Source organism: Cottoperca gobio, chromosome 3 (genome assembly GCF_900634415.1).
Source record: "Cottoperca gobio chromosome 3, fCotGob3.1, whole genome shotgun sequence".
Classification (NCBI taxonomy): domain Eukaryota; kingdom Metazoa; phylum Chordata; class Actinopteri; order Perciformes; family Bovichtidae; genus Cottoperca; species Cottoperca gobio.
In genome coordinates this window covers 16,533,423-16,551,094 of record NC_041357.1, presented here as the reverse complement: position 1 = coordinate 16,551,094, position 17,672 = coordinate 16,533,423, and the positions used below count along the sequence as shown (strand labels likewise).

Below are 17,672 nucleotides of genomic sequence, written 5' to 3'. Positions count from 1 at the left end.
ATAATATCCGATTATAAAAGAGTGGTTTGATCAAACTTTAACGAAACCTAGAATCCAACATTATGAGTTTCACTAAGTTGCATCAATATACATAGTACAAATGCTGTGTGCTGCAAAGTAATCCAACATACCTTTGGGAGGTCAATGCTTGCATTAGATCGGAGAGTCGAGCTTTTGTCGTGTTGCGTCTGCAGGTTTGAATAAGGCTGCGGTACTAGCTGGGTTTGGGTGTATGTCTGATGGTGGTAGCCATTGGTCTGGAAGGAGGTCTGACTGGAGAGAGTGGCACCTTTCACCTCCTCCCCCTGTTCTGTACCATTCTGCTTCGCTTCGATAGCTTTCTTTGGTCTGATTGAAGCATGGTGCTGAACCTTCAAATATGTGGTTGCGGTCTGTCTTTTGAGTGAAGATTTGGTGGTTGGAGAAATAGATTCCACTTTCTCACTTTCCAACTGCAGACTCTGGTTGTTTTCTACCTGGAGATTAACAAAAACAAGATGTGCTCAGAGGACAGCCAGATACATTTGATTGCAGCATTGACATGTGACTGTGCTGATTTAAGACAGTTGGTACTGAATGTCTACATCCAAAAGACTTATGTGAGAATAAAAAACGGGTTATCTTGTAGTAGTGACTTGACACTGTTCACGATGGTGCAGCAGCATTTCTATTATTAATGAAGAGGGCAATCCAAGAAAACAAAAAAGGTAACACAAGCTTACGCACGCACACACACCCACCCCACCAACACACTAAGGCCTGAATGAATCGTGAAGATGGGCTCTTAAAATGTGACTGTTACAGGTTAATCTGAGGGTAATAGACGGGGAGGATGGTAGGATGGTTTTTCCAGGAAGAAACGGGAATGTAAAAGGTGATATTGCTGAAAACTACAGTGCCCAACTGTTGTAGGAAATCATTAAGCTTTCATAAAAAACACTTTTTTCCCCACTTACTGTGTGGAAATCATTTGGTTAAACAATACATTTAAAGAGAAACAGTGCTATAGCATTGATAACCAATGAACTCACTTTGCACAGTCTCGGCAGCGAGGACACCCTGGACTGCTTGGTCCCAAAGGGCCTGGCTGTGATTGCAGAAGAGAGACGAGATGAGCCCTCAGACCTCCGGTAACCACGAGGAAGGCTGGCTGAGCCGGACCACGACCCAGCTCTGGACAAGTACTTGTAGACGCCCACAGCCTGCTGGCCTCTGCCTAGCTGCACAGCTGGTTCCCAAGATATCTTCTGGCTCTTTTCCTTGGACTTGATGTTCTGGTGGGGCAAGTCCACGAGAGCATCGACTCCTGCCCGGTAAACAGCATCAGGACAAAAAGTTGGAACTTTCGGATCAACGCAGAATGTAAGTTCCTTGGGACCCGACATGGACACAGTAGGATACCTGGTGTCGGTTGAATTTGTGGGCACATTCGGCTGTATAGTTTTGATCAGAGTGGAGATTTGGTTTGTAAAAACATTTTCTGGCTGGGCCACCTCAGATGTGGGCTGGAAAAGAACTGGGCTGCCGTGCACCTTGACTTGGGTCTGGTAGCTGAAAGGGTAGTCCGGGGGAGGGGTGGCAACTGCAGCGCCATGTGAAGCCAAGGAAGCAAAGTGAATCTCCTCACCCAGGATATTCCCATCAGAGGCAGGCATGGCGCCAACAGACGATCTCTGAGGATAAAAAAAAAAAAAAAGTCAACACTGGCTGGAGATCTGCCATGTAAAATTAAACTTTTAATCATTATCAACACTATTTAACTAAAGTCAACACACAGAACTAAGCTGTAAACCTACCTGAGCGTGGGTTGAGTTACGGGAGCTAAGTGGAGCTGTGGGGCTGAAAGGCGTCTCCGTGGCGCAGCCGCGGGCCAGCAGAGCCCGAGTATGTGGCCCGAGATCGGAGATGGATTTTGAATGAGGAGGGGTGGAGTAAGGACGAGGGGCAGGGTAATGCCAGTGAGGTGACTGCTGGTCTCTGGGGAATTTGCATTCAAGGAAAGAGGAGCCCATGGAATAAAAGAAACAGAAAAGGAGGGGGTTGGGGTCACATTACATGAGTTCACTGTGGCGTACTGAACAGTTATCAAGCAAGGTCAGCGGCTTTTAATACACACTTATATGTAAAAATATTGGGAGCAACATGGTTTGGAAGTGTAAACTTTTTTTCCACACTACATTTGTAACACGTACCTCTTCAGCGGTTCACCTTGTGCCTCTTTCTTCTCAAATTTAATCGCAGCCCCATTGGCCATTTGGGTAATGACATGCTCTCTGTCTTGCGACTTCCTGCGGAGGTCAGACTTGGTGCTCCTGCGACGAGTCTTCCACTTTGATAAATCCTGAAACAAAAACGCACAATCCGATCACAACACATTTGCTTTCGGCAGATTAAAAGTTCATTCTTGACATTGGGAATGGTGGTCGACAAAATCACAAGGTCTACTCTGTAGCTGTTCTGGACCTTTCGATCATATCAAACAATCTTCCTCAGTAGATTAAGTTTTCCCAGTTGTTATGGAATGGTAGACCCTTACTTAACCCTAACCCATTTTTCAGAGAACTATCAATGCCATTTAAAAAAGGACTTTTCTTCCATGAGGATTTAAAAAAATGGAAAGTTTATTATTTATCTTGATATCAGCGGTCCTTAAAGTGCTCAGAAAGAATATGAAATTATATAATTCAATGACAACTGCATAAACTTAATCTTCTGAAAAATATAGTGCGACCTTTTAGTTGTAAGACTTTTCTAGACTTACATCTTGCCACTGAGCTTCACTGTCCTTGGCAACAACGCTACACATCCGTTCGTTTTCTTGATAACACTCCCTTGCCATTTCTGTATCCTGGTCCGCATCATAGATGGTGAACCCATCTGGAACTTTACGCACAGGATATACCATCGGGATGTCACTGAGTGATTTGCTCCTGGTTAGGACAGAGGAAGAGGCAGGACATGGAAATAAATAAGGGATATACAGAGCAAACAAAGATGGCATTTAAAAGCAACGATGAATATCAGTATTGTAATGCAGCGCACACAAACATGCCATTCTACACTGACAACTACTTTCTGTATGTGCTCAATGTCAGCTTACACATTGAGAATATACTGTACACGACAGGTCAGTACTATTAACAGCTGCAGCATGAGACATTCTGCATCCAAACAACAGAATCCTTAGCAAAGCGCAAGCAGGAGAGTCGCATGCAAGTCATGTAACGCAGCAGTATAAATGACAACAGATGTTGCCGTCTGGATAACACAACAGCCACGACTTGTAAGAAGTAATAGCACTGCTGTGGGCAACAGGGGATGTCAAATGTGACATTCAAATAACTTCCAGCAGCATTTAGCAGGTGGTATAATGTAACTCTGACATCATTTGATGAGGAACAAAGACTGCATTTGCAAACAATCCTGTAGTTTGTCATAAAGTCTATGGTCAAATCTCTGCACAGAAAATTAATAGAGGGAAGATATACTATAAGTGCTTCATATTTATGAGAAGGCAAATTATGTTTGCAGCATAATTTCCTCTTGAGGTAAGTTGAACACAAACAAAAGCACACCAAGATGAAGCAGCAGCAAAGCAGTTATGGTCGGAGCGGTCTGAAGAGACTTTTCCCCGAAACTTTAGGACTCACCAAATCCAGCCAGGGTTGACCTGAACTGGTCTCTCAGGTCTGACCTGGATTTGATATGCTCTACAGAACCAAAGAGACAGACACAGACTGATGAAACGCCATTACGCATCTAAATATAGACGCCACATGGTGTGACAAGCGTAACCAACAGCACAGTAGGATAAAGGCCACGCACGACAAGGGGCTAAACTAAAAACACATGTATATAGAGAGGAGGCATTGTATAGATTACTTGGAGGGGAAAAAATATATATAACACATATGGCTTCAGTGCCAGAGCTGCATTACAAACCTACTAATCACAGACGATTTTGTCAGAACAAAATAGTTTAATGCACAATATTTTAGTCAGTTTTACACTGAAAGTAAACTGGAAAACATTAGAGCTGGAACGAAAGCCGTTCTAAAATGACGTGATTCTGTTATTTCTATCAAAGCATGACACAACGCACGAGTCATCCGTTTAACAATTACACACTAATGAGTCACTTGACACGATGCTGTTAAAATGTCTTCATATTGTCAGCACTATGAAAAAAAGGTGCCAGAGAATACACAGTGCAGTGGTTAGGAAAACATGAGTACAAATTCAAAGCACATTTCATTTTACTTCATAAAACATCTTTGATAAACATTTGCATATCAAAATTAAGTAGTGTGCTGATGGATTAGACATTTGCAAATGTAAAGAGTTTTACATGACGAGTTAACAAGTAGGATAGTGCGTTAGGGCTTGTGTCAATAGTCTGTACAGTTCTGAGTTTGTGCATTAGCTGTGGATCTTCAGGACAGCAGTGAATGTTCAGTCCTGGCAGAGAGTTTCTTAGAGATGGTTTTGAGGATATCCAGATGTGAGATGTTTTGTACAGTGGAAGATGTCACAAGCCGGGAAATTAAGTCAAACACTTCCTCGAAGAGCCCAAAGCTTTTTGGCTACAGTCAGAGAAAAACAAACAGAAGATGCATGAATTGAGTACAACATAATTAACAGCAGACATTAAAACACAGCACGTTTTCTAAAGGAGAAGGGTTCGGCCGCTTTAGCTTTTGTCATCTTTCTTGTAAAGTAGTGCTAGCTATTCCCATGTGCCTAGCAAACCAGGATGTAGTTTGCTAGTGTAGTTAATCTGGATTTAGTAACGCTTTAACAAGCATTTCATCACATGCCAACATGTTACGCAGCAGGTTATCGCAGCACCAAACTCAAAGTGTTTTATGTTAGATTTCACTAAAGAAGGTACAGGAAGTCAGTTTTTGTTGCTTATTTAAAAAGTTACCATGATCACTTGCCGCTCAAGCAATGCATCAACAACTTTGCACATTAAAAAGCAAACTGTGCAAAATGCCTTGTATTAGGAAATAAAGTATTTGTGAATCTTCAAGCTTTCACACTTGCACAATCAGCACCGCGTTGCATTGCAGAGCAGCAAAAACAGCCAACAGACCTTAAGCCTTGCATTTTACGATACCAGGGTCTTCTCTGGGAGCCGAGGTTGATCGTGCGCACACGAGTCTCCTCTTCAGGTGTCCAATATTGCGGTAAGAAGCGGTCATAGTCGGGGTTGTTCGATGTCTGATGGAGGGTCTGCTGCACTCGCCGGAAAAATAAGTCATCTAGTACAGGGTCTGCGTCAGTATAATCGTCCTCCGAGTCTTCCTCACACAGAGCCCTCAGGAAAAGCTCTCCATCAATGGCACACTCGGGAGGACACACAGCGAGGTGGGGTTGAGGAGAGAAAGGGGCATCTTCAATGCTGCAGCAAAGAGCGGTATACCCACGTCTATGTTTATGATGATCATACAGACATCACATTGGATAAAATAGTAACACCAAGTATCACAGAGATGATCTCGGAGCTGCTCCAAGTGACAGAAGTGTAGCTGAGGATTAATGCATGAGCTAAACATCACCGTATTTTGAGGATACGGTTACGCAATGTTTTTCAATTTCCAAGTAGTGGAGGGATAGGTAGCCAAGCAGAGCACCGACAAAACGTTGGACTTTGACATCCAATATTGTCATCTACTTCTGAATTTTTTTTTACGTCATTTGTTGAGCAAGATTGTGGTTTTAAAAAAGGATAACTACAAACACCAACAGCCCCAAAATTACTCCTTAAGAGTTATAGTAAGTAAATATATATATATATATATATATATATATATATATATATATATATATATATATATATATATATATATATATATATATATATATATATATATATATATATATATATATATATATATATATATATATATATATATATATATATATATATATATATATATATATATATATATATATATAATTTGGTTCTTCACCAAAAAAGGTACTTTAGAGTAGTTCTGATGTAATTCTAGTAGAAAAGTAGTAATACAAGGTTTAAATACCATAACAAATATTGTTTAAATAGTTCCTACCTTGAGTATGTTGTGTGAAAGTTACTTTGTCTAATTGTGACAGCTGTGATTGATTTGTGCTTAGTGTGACGAACAAAGTTAATAGGAGAAACTCCAAAGTCTGAAAGCAATCCTTCACAGATTTGAAAAACTTGAAATTTGCAACTAAATTAGTTTCAACAAAGAACGATTCATGTCATTATACTAATATTGTTGAAGCCAGTTTTTCGTGCATGCATTTTATGCCCCAAACGGTATTAAGGAAACTGCTGTCTTTCTAATATTGTATGAGTCAGAAACAACAGGTTATGTTAAAGATGAAGCTACACATAAAGGAGTGTCATAGGCATTAGGGTTAGGGTTATGTGCAGAAACAAATAAATATATATTTTTTAAATCCACTGAAGATTTGAATGTAAAAAAACAAAAACAAAATCAACTGCAGTCCTTTAGCAGCTATGGATGAGTGAGTTAGTGTCAGTAAGCAAAGTCTCTGTGTACAGAAGCAAATGCATTTGCAGTACCTGGCGAGTGGACTAGAGCGGCCCCTTCCATTCTTCTCCGGTCCTTGTTTTCTCTGTAGGAATGGTGGTGGGATATAACCTTTGTTTTGCTGGGTTACTGGCTGAGTAATCTCCATCTTGAACACCTGCTCAGCTTCCGCGTCACTTCCCCAACCTTGAGACCGCACAAACACATGGAAAATGAGAACAGAAAAGATAAAGTCTGGAGAACAAGCAAACCTAAGATAAAATCAACTTAAAAGAAAACTAACCGAGCCAAGAAGCCATAACAGAGGGAGTCTAACTTTCAGAACATAACAGAAGAACCTTTAGTGGGTGACTGAGTCTTCACACAGCCTTAATATTTTACCCTCTCCCATCACACACACACACACACACACACACATTTATCACCACAGTGTGGAACTTGTCACATCCATCACTGACGTGCAGAGAGCCCAAGCGCAGCAGAGTGCAGACAAATGACACATTGAGTAAGAAGATCAGAATGTTGTTGATCCAGCATAATAACATTGTTGCATATGGAATCATAAACGTATTGTAAGTCATGAGTTTCTGATAAATACATTTCTGCCAAATAAAAAAGGGAGTCACACTTCAGGTGATGTGGCATGCACAAGTCACTGACTAGAAGGAGTTTGTATAAAGACCACCAGTAAACATACCTTCACTGTTTTGGCGGAGGACTTGGGAGTCCAGAGAGTCGATGCTGTCCACACAGTACTGCATCTTATAGCTCGGTCTCATGCCCCTCTCAGGGTACCAGCTCTCTTTCACAAACATGTTACTGCCGTCATCTAGAGCCTGGTGTTAGAAGGCAGGGTTAATAATAACAATATATAAAAAGGACTACAACTATGTTAAAAGCATATAAAGAGCAGCTCACCTTGGACAAGGCCAACCCTAACAGCCCTTCAAAGGCCTTGAAGTTCAGCTGAGAACCGCTGTAGAATGTGTCGAGGTGAGCCTTACGACCCAACCAGTAGATAGTGATGAGAACCTGACAGAGTGGACAAAGATACGTCACTGACCCCCCCCACACACACACACACCTGTGGATGTGTAGTGTTTCCTCTTAAATGGAATTTATTTCGGCAGCCCGTCTGTTTTTCCTCACTTACATCTCATCTAGTGGTGGCTAAGGCACAACATGAAATGCCCACTTTGAGCCAACTCATCTCCAACGCAAAAGCCAAAACCACAGAGAGGGATTTCTGATGCTCAATAACCAACTTGCAACTATACAGTTTGACAGAGGGATCCAGGCCAACATAAACAAAAAACAGTTCTAGGCGTAGTAAAAAGATATGACCTAACAAATCAATTAAAAAGTTACAATGACGATAAGAAAAACACATGTTGAGAAATTATGTTTAAACTGTAGATTCTTCTCTGGGAACCATGAATGTCTGCCAATCCATTAATATGTGAAAACCCTGACCTTCTGGTGGCTCAAAAGTCAGAGGATCAACAAAGGAATTAGGATTCATCCTCTGGGGACCATGAATGTATGTACCAAATTTCATGGCAATCCACCAAATTGTATTTTACTCTGCACCAAAGTGGTGAACAGATTTATCGACCTGGAGCCGTGCTGCAAGGCTAACAAACTGGTATAATTGTTCATTTATTCTGCACAAAAACCCAATTAACTTGTTTTTCCCCTTCTTTACAGTCTGCACCTGAAAGTAAATATGATGCACTTTCCCCATAGCATCACCTAAGAGAAATACTGGTGAAGAGAGACAAGCGTTCTTCACTACCCATGGGACCGAAGACTGTAGACAGTCCGTCAGACACACACCGTAAAAAAATTAGTAAAGACTGTGTGAAATATGGATAATTTAGTGTTGTATTATTATTATTTCAGCAAGCAAAGCATTTTAGACACGATTTATTTCTGTTTTGCCTTGAGGCTCGGGATATTTTTTGACGGACGGCCTCTCTCGCTGGCAGAGCAGCAGCCTGTGTTGTAAAGGTATTATCCACAACCCCATGTGTCAGAATGTATCAATCTGTACTTTAACAGAGTGATCATAGAGCAGTCAGCAGATTGAAGAAATCCAGGGCCTTGAGAGATTTGAATAAATATTTTATAGCACATTGCTAGTTAGATGAAAATTTAGAGTGGTATTAAATGCCCATGTATGGATTTCTCATTATGCTTGATCAGTGTCTGGAGCGGCTCGAGGATACATACATTATCTCTGCGTTCTGGCCATTGTTGTAGAGCAGCAATAACCCAACCTAATAAAACTGTTACTTTTTAAGTTTTCAGCACAAATGATGTACCAACTGTAATATGCAGTTTATCAAAAAGAGTTTATACTGTTGGCCATCTACGAGTCATTGACGCTAAAATTGTTTTTGGTTTTCCCTGTAAACATATGTGAGGCTTACGCAAGTCTGAAGCACAGGGACAGGATGTGTTCATTATTATTTAATAGCTTAGGATAGGAAATCATTACATTGCACACAACAGCATATTTATTGGTGTCATTTGTCACTTATGATTTCATTTATTGTAAATTATTTAGGAACCCTCATATCTCTCATCAAGTCCTGTTTGCTGGCTCTAATTCACATCAGTGTTTTGCATTAAGGCATTAGCAGACACTTCCATAGAACATGATATTGAGATTAGACAGTAAAATGAAATATAATAATAAAAACAGGCTTATAATTCATCCTTCCAAATAACGAAAGAAATTCTCACTTATTTTGAATGTTGGGTGTTACAGTACATGTCATAATCTTTCCACATTACATCACTGCTTTAACACACACTGTATGAATAACATAATAAATTATTTATGCATATCTGGTTGGAGATCTGCATGAAAACTGGATTTCAATGGATGCAAATTGACCTTAATTAGTTAATTCAAAGAAAAATGCTACATCCATTTCAAAGAAAGAGTGCTCTGACGAACAGCCTCATTACTGGGTCTAAGTTGTCAGCCATTGTGCGATTCAAATGAGGCTCCCCACATCACCAAACAACCTCATAAGCTTTGAGACATGTTAAATACTTGCAGTGCACACAGGCGTGTACACATACAGTACTCACATGTTGCACACAAAACAAACACATACTTGTTGCAGTTGGGAGAGGAGAGTGTACAGTTGAAGGTTTAGAGATAAACAAAAATACATTTTTGCGCAGCCTATCTGGGGTTTAATGCCAGATTATCGTGATAAGCCCCAAACTGAAACAGTAAACCCCCCCCCGGACCATCATCACTCTGATTCTTCATGCTGCTGGGATGTTGGCATCAGGAGCGGGAGCCTGTGCGCTACAGCTACCGGTCACCGTGTTAAAAAGTAGAACGTGGACTCCCATGTAGTTAAACTCAGTAAAGTGGAGCGAGACAGTGCTGCCTTTAATGTTTAAAAACTCATCGGCCAAGGGAGGGAGTCAGGAGGATATATGAATGATAAAAAAAAACAGTTAGGGAGGAGAATAAATGTAGTGGTAATCCAAACTTACATTTCTGAGTCTTCTGTTGGTTTCATCTCGCCTAAAGAAAAATATATATACATTTATATATAGAAGAGTGATGCTCCTCATAATTTATAGGATGATTTCACATACGGTTGCATCACTTGTACTGTTGACAAGATAGAAAGCCTTGCGATTTGCAATGCTCCACTAATCAGCTACTTATCAGAAATTAGACAGGCTATCAACTCGTATAAAGCAGCAGCTTGTCATCAGTGTACCTTTAGAAATGCAAAGCAGCTATGTGACTCAAACTATAAACCCTTTTCTCGGCACAGTTATTGCAGTAAACAAACCCCAGTGTTAAATGTGCTCAACGCAGCCAACACACAAAAACATTAGAATTGCGACAACACCTTAGTCACGCGAGTTTATGTTATAAGAAGGTGGGCTTTTCTGTGCTGTATGAGGACCTGTAACTTTAGGCAGTTGTACACATAACATGATGCCAATAGAAAACTGTACCTTAGTGTTGCGCGAGTGGACAGGTCCTGCAGGTCTCCTGGATGAAACAGCTGAGACACATTCAGTCCCAGTTTCCCACAGGCTTTTAGGAATACATTCACATTATCCTGGAGATTAAAATGACAGCAAAATGAGTGCAAGTAGAAAACTGGTCAGAGAGTCAGAACAGGCTGTTGATGCTGTTTGGGCGAGCTCGCTAAATGCAGACACCACTTGTAAAGGTTGTACACGGTTTGATCTGATATCTAAAAGCGTCAATAATAAAGAGTTTAAAACAAATCCCGTTCTAAAATACATTACCATTAGGGCTAGGACCACTGTTATCAACTGTTGCTAAAAATGAGTAATTATTATTCATTGAGATATCTCCTCACTGGCCTGGGAACGCCTCGGGATCCCCCAGTCGGAGCTGGAGGATGTGGCCCGGAGAAGGGAAGATTGGGGTTCCTTACTGGAGCTGCTGCCCCCGCGACCCGATCCCGGATAAGCGGTAGACGATGATGGATGGATGGTCAAAATGTTAATATTGAACGATGGTTTTGAGTTTTAATGTCCTACAATATCTACACAAACTTAAATGCCTTACAGATCGGACGAGCGGTAATTGTCAAATAACCAAGTTACTAATTTTTGTCAAAATAGTATCATTAAGCAAAATTAAAAGAAATAGTTGATGAATAATTGAGGTGTGTAATATAGCCTTTCTTGCCTTTCCTCTAATTTCAAGTGTTATTTTAAATGTACCATCGTAAATCCTTAACGTGAGTGTTCCTGTGTATATTTAATATGGCAGGCTGAACATCCATGTGCAGATTTGATCACATTTCATTTGCTCTGCTAGGTGCGGCCTGTAACATTGTGCTCGGTTAAAGACAGGTTTCCTATGTTAGCAGCTAGCTAAGCCACTCCAATTTATGACTCAACCAATCAAAGAAAATACCGGAAGCAGCAGTTAAAAGAAAAATGTAACTTAGTAAATAAAATCTAATTCTTTAAGAAGTGAAAATTGAGACTGAGAACAGGATCATTTAGCTCGACAATGTCAGTTTCTACATATTCGAAGTCCCCACTATAGTTATTATTTACTTCATAGTTTGTTAGTAATTGTTATCAAATGTTAACAGCCACTTTTTAAAGTCACAACGACTATTTTTGAAAACGATTAAGGAGTCATTTTAGACACCATAAATCTAGGCGCTCTCACATAGATAAGGAGGGTTAGTCAGATCAAGCTTTGGCAGCCTCTAGTGGCAAATAGACACACTGCAGGATAAGTCTTAATTGAGACATAGACACAGAAAGCAGTGTTTTAAAAATAAGATAACTTTGATGTGTACATTTTTTATTTTATTACATCCAATATGACTGCCAATAACCTTGTAAAAATAACACATTTACCAAATATAAAACTGAAGCTAAATGTTCACGGATTAATTACCAATGTAAATTAAGGGATTAAAAGTTCTACAAACAGGATATTTACTGTGTACTTGATGGTAAAAATTTAAATCAGAGGCCTATGCTATGGAAAATGTATATAAAGTATATTAAATGTGTAGTTGCTGGTTAAGACATGCAAAACCACCAGTCGGTATACGTTAGAGTTTGAAAGTAACTGTAAATTCTCTGCTGCACCTCACACGCCCCCATCCCCACCAGCATCCACAGGTGGGCTCCATCTATTTATTAGCCCCTGATGGGAGGTTGCAATTGATCTTTTCCTGCCCTTACTTTGGGCAGTTTTGGCAATTATACTTGTAAGAAGCCATTGAAAACACAGCCTTAAGCCAAAATAAAAATCCTCATGTGTATGCATGCCGAATAAATAACAAAAAAAAACTTTACATATTCAGCAGTTGGGTTGTCACACTGAAATGCAGTTTCAGGATCATTCAGATTGTGGCAACACTGTCTCTCACTGCCTTAAACAGGAAACCACACTGAGTCAAAACTTCCTGGTTACCAGGTGCTTTCTTATTTTCACTCTCAAGTCACACCACCAGGCTACCTGTCTGTCTCTCACACCACCAGGCTACCTGTCTGTCTCTCACACCACCAGGCTACCTGTCTGTCTCTCACACCACCAGGCTACCTGTCTGTCTCTCACACCACCAGGCTACCTGTCTGTCACTCACACTCTCACACACACACACACACACACACACACACACACACGTAAATACTCACCAGACCAGCGATGGGAGTAGAAAGCCTGTTTACTCTCTTAATGATGCCAGGTTTCAATTTGTTAATCAAGCTATAAAAAGGAAAAACAAAAACACTTAAATTTGTATTACCAGGGTCCTATTCTACAAAAGAAGCTAAACAAAGTAAGCATTATTAATACGGACTTTAACTTCCAACAAAGAAATACAATTTTAAAAAGAAATGCAACAGAAACTTGTTTATATACCAGTTGGATTGCATCTTAGACAAAGAACCAAGAGCTTTGAGCCAACTTCCATAACTCGACTTCTGGGATAACCTGCTAGCCTCGATTAGACTGTAAATAACTCTTGTTGGTGTCATTGTTCTTTTCTAGCTACAAGCTGATGTTATAAGAGTCAGTGATTATTTGGAGTGTGCATTGGAAGGAAATGGCTGATTTCTACACTCCACAGGTACAAAAACAGAAGGATAATAATAAATCTTATCCGATTGCATGCATTACATGTAATTTCATTCTTAGGATATGCATTTGTGTTTACCTTAACGAGGCCCCTCCAGAGAAACTTTTGATACGACTAGGTTTTAAAGTTGGTCCAGGCAGGGCGGCTGTTAAAGCTAAGCTTGCAAATTAGCCTAACTATACTCTCAAGTTTGCACGGCAATTTATCTTGAATTTAATTCTCGTAAAATTTGAATGTGACATTGTAAAAGGTTTGTGCATCATTACTCACTCGCAAAGCAGGACTCCATTCTCCAAGGCAGCACGGAAGTCGTTGCAACCAAACGATTTTTCAGTCACTTCCTAAAAACAAACACACACGCAAGTATAATTATAATTTATCCATTGACCATTGCATTTATGATTTTCAACCATTAGCATCAAGTGCTGTGATGACACATTTGAGTGGATGGATCAGTGAATACATATAATAATGATATACAAGACAATTCTATTAGCATACTGGTATTGACATACATGTCAGCCAATAAGTAACAAGAAATGTCAGAAATTACAAAAATACAGTTGCAGATATCTAAAAAATAAAGCCACCAGAGTCCACCAGAGAGCACTAATAAAAAAAATTCAACTGTAAAACATCCCTTTCAAAATGCATAATCACAAATAAATCAATTATTTTTTAAACATTTAAAAAAAAAGAAAAAAACTTTAAAAGAAAAGGTAATTGCAGATCATCATTATCACATTTTTTCAAACCCTCAAATATTAAAGTCCGGTCTTGCTATATCTTATACTGTCCAGGCTACACTATGGCTTCACACATTGCTTTAGTGTAAGCATACTACATAGCAGTACTGAACTGGAGAAAAAAAGAGAGAAGAAAAACAAATATAGTGCTAAAAATATTTTTAATTAAACCTTCTGGTTCAACTGTTGGCAAATGAGTTGGTCTTTTATGCACTCCTGCTAAAATAAACATAAAGCTGTTCAGTAGCTGTTGGTGAAAACAAAACAACTATGGCAACAATGAGGAAAACAAGGTCCTGGTTGAAATGAATTAAAAGTCATTATTTAGCCCACAGTGCAGGCATCTCCCTGTTATTTGTAAAATATAGTAAAGTAAGTTGAGTGAGCTGTTAAGATTCAGCTGAACAATCATCTAACTTCTGCACAAAAGCAAGGCTCTACACAAATAATTAGGAAATATCTACCAAGCAGAACAGTGTGCTATTAAAAGAAATGTATATGCACCAGCATTCTGACAAAAAACAGCAAATATGTTTTGATCCAAACAAGGAATATGACATAACCTAAATGATTTTACATGACGGAAGCAAGTACAAGGCGTAGAGGGCTTTGTAATGAGGACATAAACATGGGGCTTTTAAAGGTTCAGCTACATAACTAACAGAGGGCCCCAAAAGGCTATTCTTCTCACTAATTAGTCCCCCCAGGAATCCACAATAACAATTCATTTTCGGTAGAACTGGGCACAGAGCGCAGGCTTCTCGGTGGAATCAGACAGACAATGCAGTCCCAGGTTAACAAAATAAAACATAATCATGTGGTCGAGATATGGTGTGTTGTACAGCACCACAACTTTTAATTGGTCATTTCAATATGTCCCTATGAAACCACACATTAAAACAGATGTCTGTTCTTAGGTGGCACTTGCAAGTTTCATTTGTTGAAAAGGGAGTTTCTAAATAATCAAACAAACAATCTCCTTATGGGATGAAAATACAGGCATAATTACTGAATGTGATCCAGTTCTAACGTGTAGAGTAATGTAACACTTAGAGCTGCAACAACTCGTCGATTAATCTGCAACTATTTTGATAATCCAATAATCTTTTTTTAAAAGCAAAAATGCCAAATATTTGTTGTTCGTTCCAGCTTCTCAAATGTGAGGCTATGAAGATCTTGTCACGCGTGAAAGTATTTGGCTGGGACTGTTGATCAGATAAAACAACATCACTTTGGGCTCCAAGAAATTATAACCGGCAATTTTTCTCCTTTTTATAAAATAAATAAATTGAGCAAATATTTGGCAGATAAAAAATCGACAATGGAAATATTTGTAAGTTGCAGTCCTAGGTAACTTTAAAGGAAAATTGCACTAAGAAAGGAATTCCTCTGGCTAAAGAGATGTCAGGCACTGCTCTAAAAACCAGACACTAGCTTATTATTTGGACTATGTTGCTCCAGGTTTACCAGAAATATCATGGCGTGTTTACATAATGTAGAAGAAGCCAATTCTTCTCCAGTCCCGTATGAATTGAGAAAACATGCATATGCAATATTTGTCGCTGGTACTGTTCTAATGATAAACAACACAGCTGTATAAACACTTGAACACATGGCAGCTTACCATCCTGCATTCTTAATATTAGTGCCAACACTTTCCCGATGTTGTTTGGCACAAGGGAGAGTTTGACACCATTTACGGTACCATTTCCTTAAAAGCAGCACGCTTTGCTTCCGTCCTGTCCAACACACGCATGCACACACTTCATCACCGTTTATCCACCCTTTCATCAGTCAGTGCAGACGGGGTAAAATTGGCACGGGCGCACTGCCAAAAGTGCTCTGGACAGAATTCTCTTAATGATCCACTCAGACTCAATTGACATCAATGGTCCCATTTAGAGTTGGTCAACATTGAGTGCCCACAGTCGAAAAGTTGTATTCATTGGTTATGATTTAAGGACTAAAACTTCAACAATGTTTGGACATGAGCAGCTTATAGCAAGCGAGAAAATGCATTGCTATAAAAACCACATCCTTCACAATGAGTTCATGTAAAAAAAACTTCCTACACATCTCAGTGGACGCACACTAAACAAACCTCACACAGTGTCAGGCTTTATCTTTAAAGATTACCTAATTATTTGCCTTCCTTCCATGTGCATTCCCCTCTGAGGCTCTGCCAGTCCTGCAGTCAAATTATTTTTATCTGTGCAACCACAGAAGATTCTCTCATAGGGCTCTCTGTGTCAGGAGGCTCACTCTTACCTGAGTCTTATGAGGTATATTTTGCATTTGAACTCAAAGATAAGTCTGTAAATTTAGGTTTATGAGTGTTGAGACTGAGTAATTTAAAATAGAAGTATCAGCATCAACTGTGTAAGAGTAAGAGTAAGTGTAAGAGAGTGTAAGTCCTTACAATACAAACAATGTGTTTTTTATGAAATGCCTGCCACTGACTATTGTCAAACATTTCCTGTCTTCACAATGCGTTAAATGACTGACTGGCCAAAATCTGCATGGCTGTTTGCACAGGAATAAGTGAAGAGGAGCACAAATAAAACACAAATGATAGTGAACCATGTACCTCAATCCAGCGTTGAGCCTCGTTGAACGCGTCTGCACAGCTGACATTGGTCTGCTGGCGCCACTCCATCGTTTATCTTCTATAACTCTAATGAAAAGGACAAAAGAGGTCACATTTAGTTAAACTCATTTATTACGGCGCGACCACGCCATGAACCACCAGCGAGCGTATCAAATAAGTTTAATTAATGTCAACAAACATGAGGAAATTGCATGCAATTTGATTAAAAAAAGAAAGAAGAAGAAATGATTAAACAAATGCTTGTTCAGTCACCTTGTGCGGTGTGTAGTTGCTCACCGGTGAAAGTTCTCCGCTAATTGACAGGCAGTTTATCACCGGACACTTCACACAGACTTTCCATCCACTGACTAGTTCCGCTTATTGGTTAAAAGGGGAGAGGGAGGTCTCCACCCACTTCCAAACTACAAGTTTTAGAGTTGAAGTGAAACCGAGAGAGGAACTGAGTGGAAGATCTGCAGAGCCTCATCGACCCTCTGGTGGCCTGTTGGTGTGTGACACGGTGTGGCTCGGTGGTTTAAAGAGACAAACAGGGGCCCCGGCTGAAGGCAAGGGGAGCAAGATAAGTATATACAAGCACCTTTCACACACATAGGCCATCTATAGTGCCTTACACAAGTCAAGGAAATGCACATGAACAAATAAAATACAGCAAACATGAGAACAAATGGATAGAAAATATGATAGATTTGAATAAAAATGATCAAAACTAGTAGACCACCAATACAGTTGATAGAGTGCATCAATAAGTGGCCCTAGATTATAACATTTAAAGACAGTAATCAATCAAAGATAGTCAGAAGATTTAACTTAGTTTAGTCCCAGAAATGCAAATATATATATATATATATATATATATATAAGGTCAAATTTGAATAAATTATAATTCTCCTTTTGGTTTATTTTTATTTTTTATTTATTTGTATTGTTATCATTATTGTAAAGCTTAACTACTTCCCTCAAGTTGCTACAACCTCCAACTACCCAGACAAAATACAGAGCACTTCAGAGCAGTCCTCAGAAGTAGCTATAGCCCTGCCTATACATGACCAATGAAAGTAACTGGCCTTCCTTTTTAACTTCAGAGGATGATAAGCATTTAAATGGCAAATTTGTCAATCAAAATCTTTATAGAGGCTACAGATAC

The 17,672-nt window shown here is 39.5% G+C and overlaps 1 protein-coding gene across 7 annotated transcripts in view; it reads right to left on the bottom strand.

Moving 5' to 3' along the window:
• The window catches only part of lmo7b (LIM domain 7b), a 28,022-nt gene extending 11,043 nt beyond the window's left edge, over window positions 1-16,979 (bottom strand). The window contains exons 1-15 of one of the 7 annotated variants that reach the window (XM_029428495.1): window positions 16,781-16,979; window positions 16,508-16,594; window positions 13,445-13,515; window positions 12,732-12,801; window positions 10,545-10,651; window positions 10,068-10,098; window positions 7,464-7,577; window positions 7,243-7,381; window positions 6,578-6,731; window positions 3,651-3,710; window positions 2,762-2,930; window positions 2,193-2,341; window positions 1,797-1,977; window positions 1,032-1,673; window positions 132-476 (exon numbers count right to left, since the gene is read on the bottom strand). In XM_029428495.1, the coding sequence (XP_029284355.1) occupies window positions 132-476; window positions 1,032-1,673; window positions 1,797-1,977; window positions 2,193-2,341; window positions 2,762-2,930; window positions 3,651-3,710; window positions 6,578-6,731; window positions 7,243-7,381; window positions 7,464-7,577; window positions 10,068-10,098; window positions 10,545-10,651; window positions 12,732-12,801; window positions 13,445-13,515; window positions 16,508-16,576 (2,301 nt within the window). In that variant the 5' untranslated portion in view covers window positions 16,577-16,594; window positions 16,781-16,979. The remainder of the gene's footprint in view (window positions 1-131; window positions 477-1,031; window positions 1,674-1,796; window positions 1,978-2,192; window positions 2,342-2,761; window positions 2,931-3,650; window positions 3,711-6,577; window positions 6,732-7,242; window positions 7,382-7,463; window positions 7,578-10,067; window positions 10,099-10,544; window positions 10,652-12,731; window positions 12,802-13,444; window positions 13,516-16,507; window positions 16,595-16,780) is intronic. The other 6 variants (XM_029428498.1, XM_029428492.1, XM_029428493.1 and 3 more) reach the window with 6 other exon arrangements.
• Window positions 16,980-17,672: the final 693 nt, after the last annotated feature.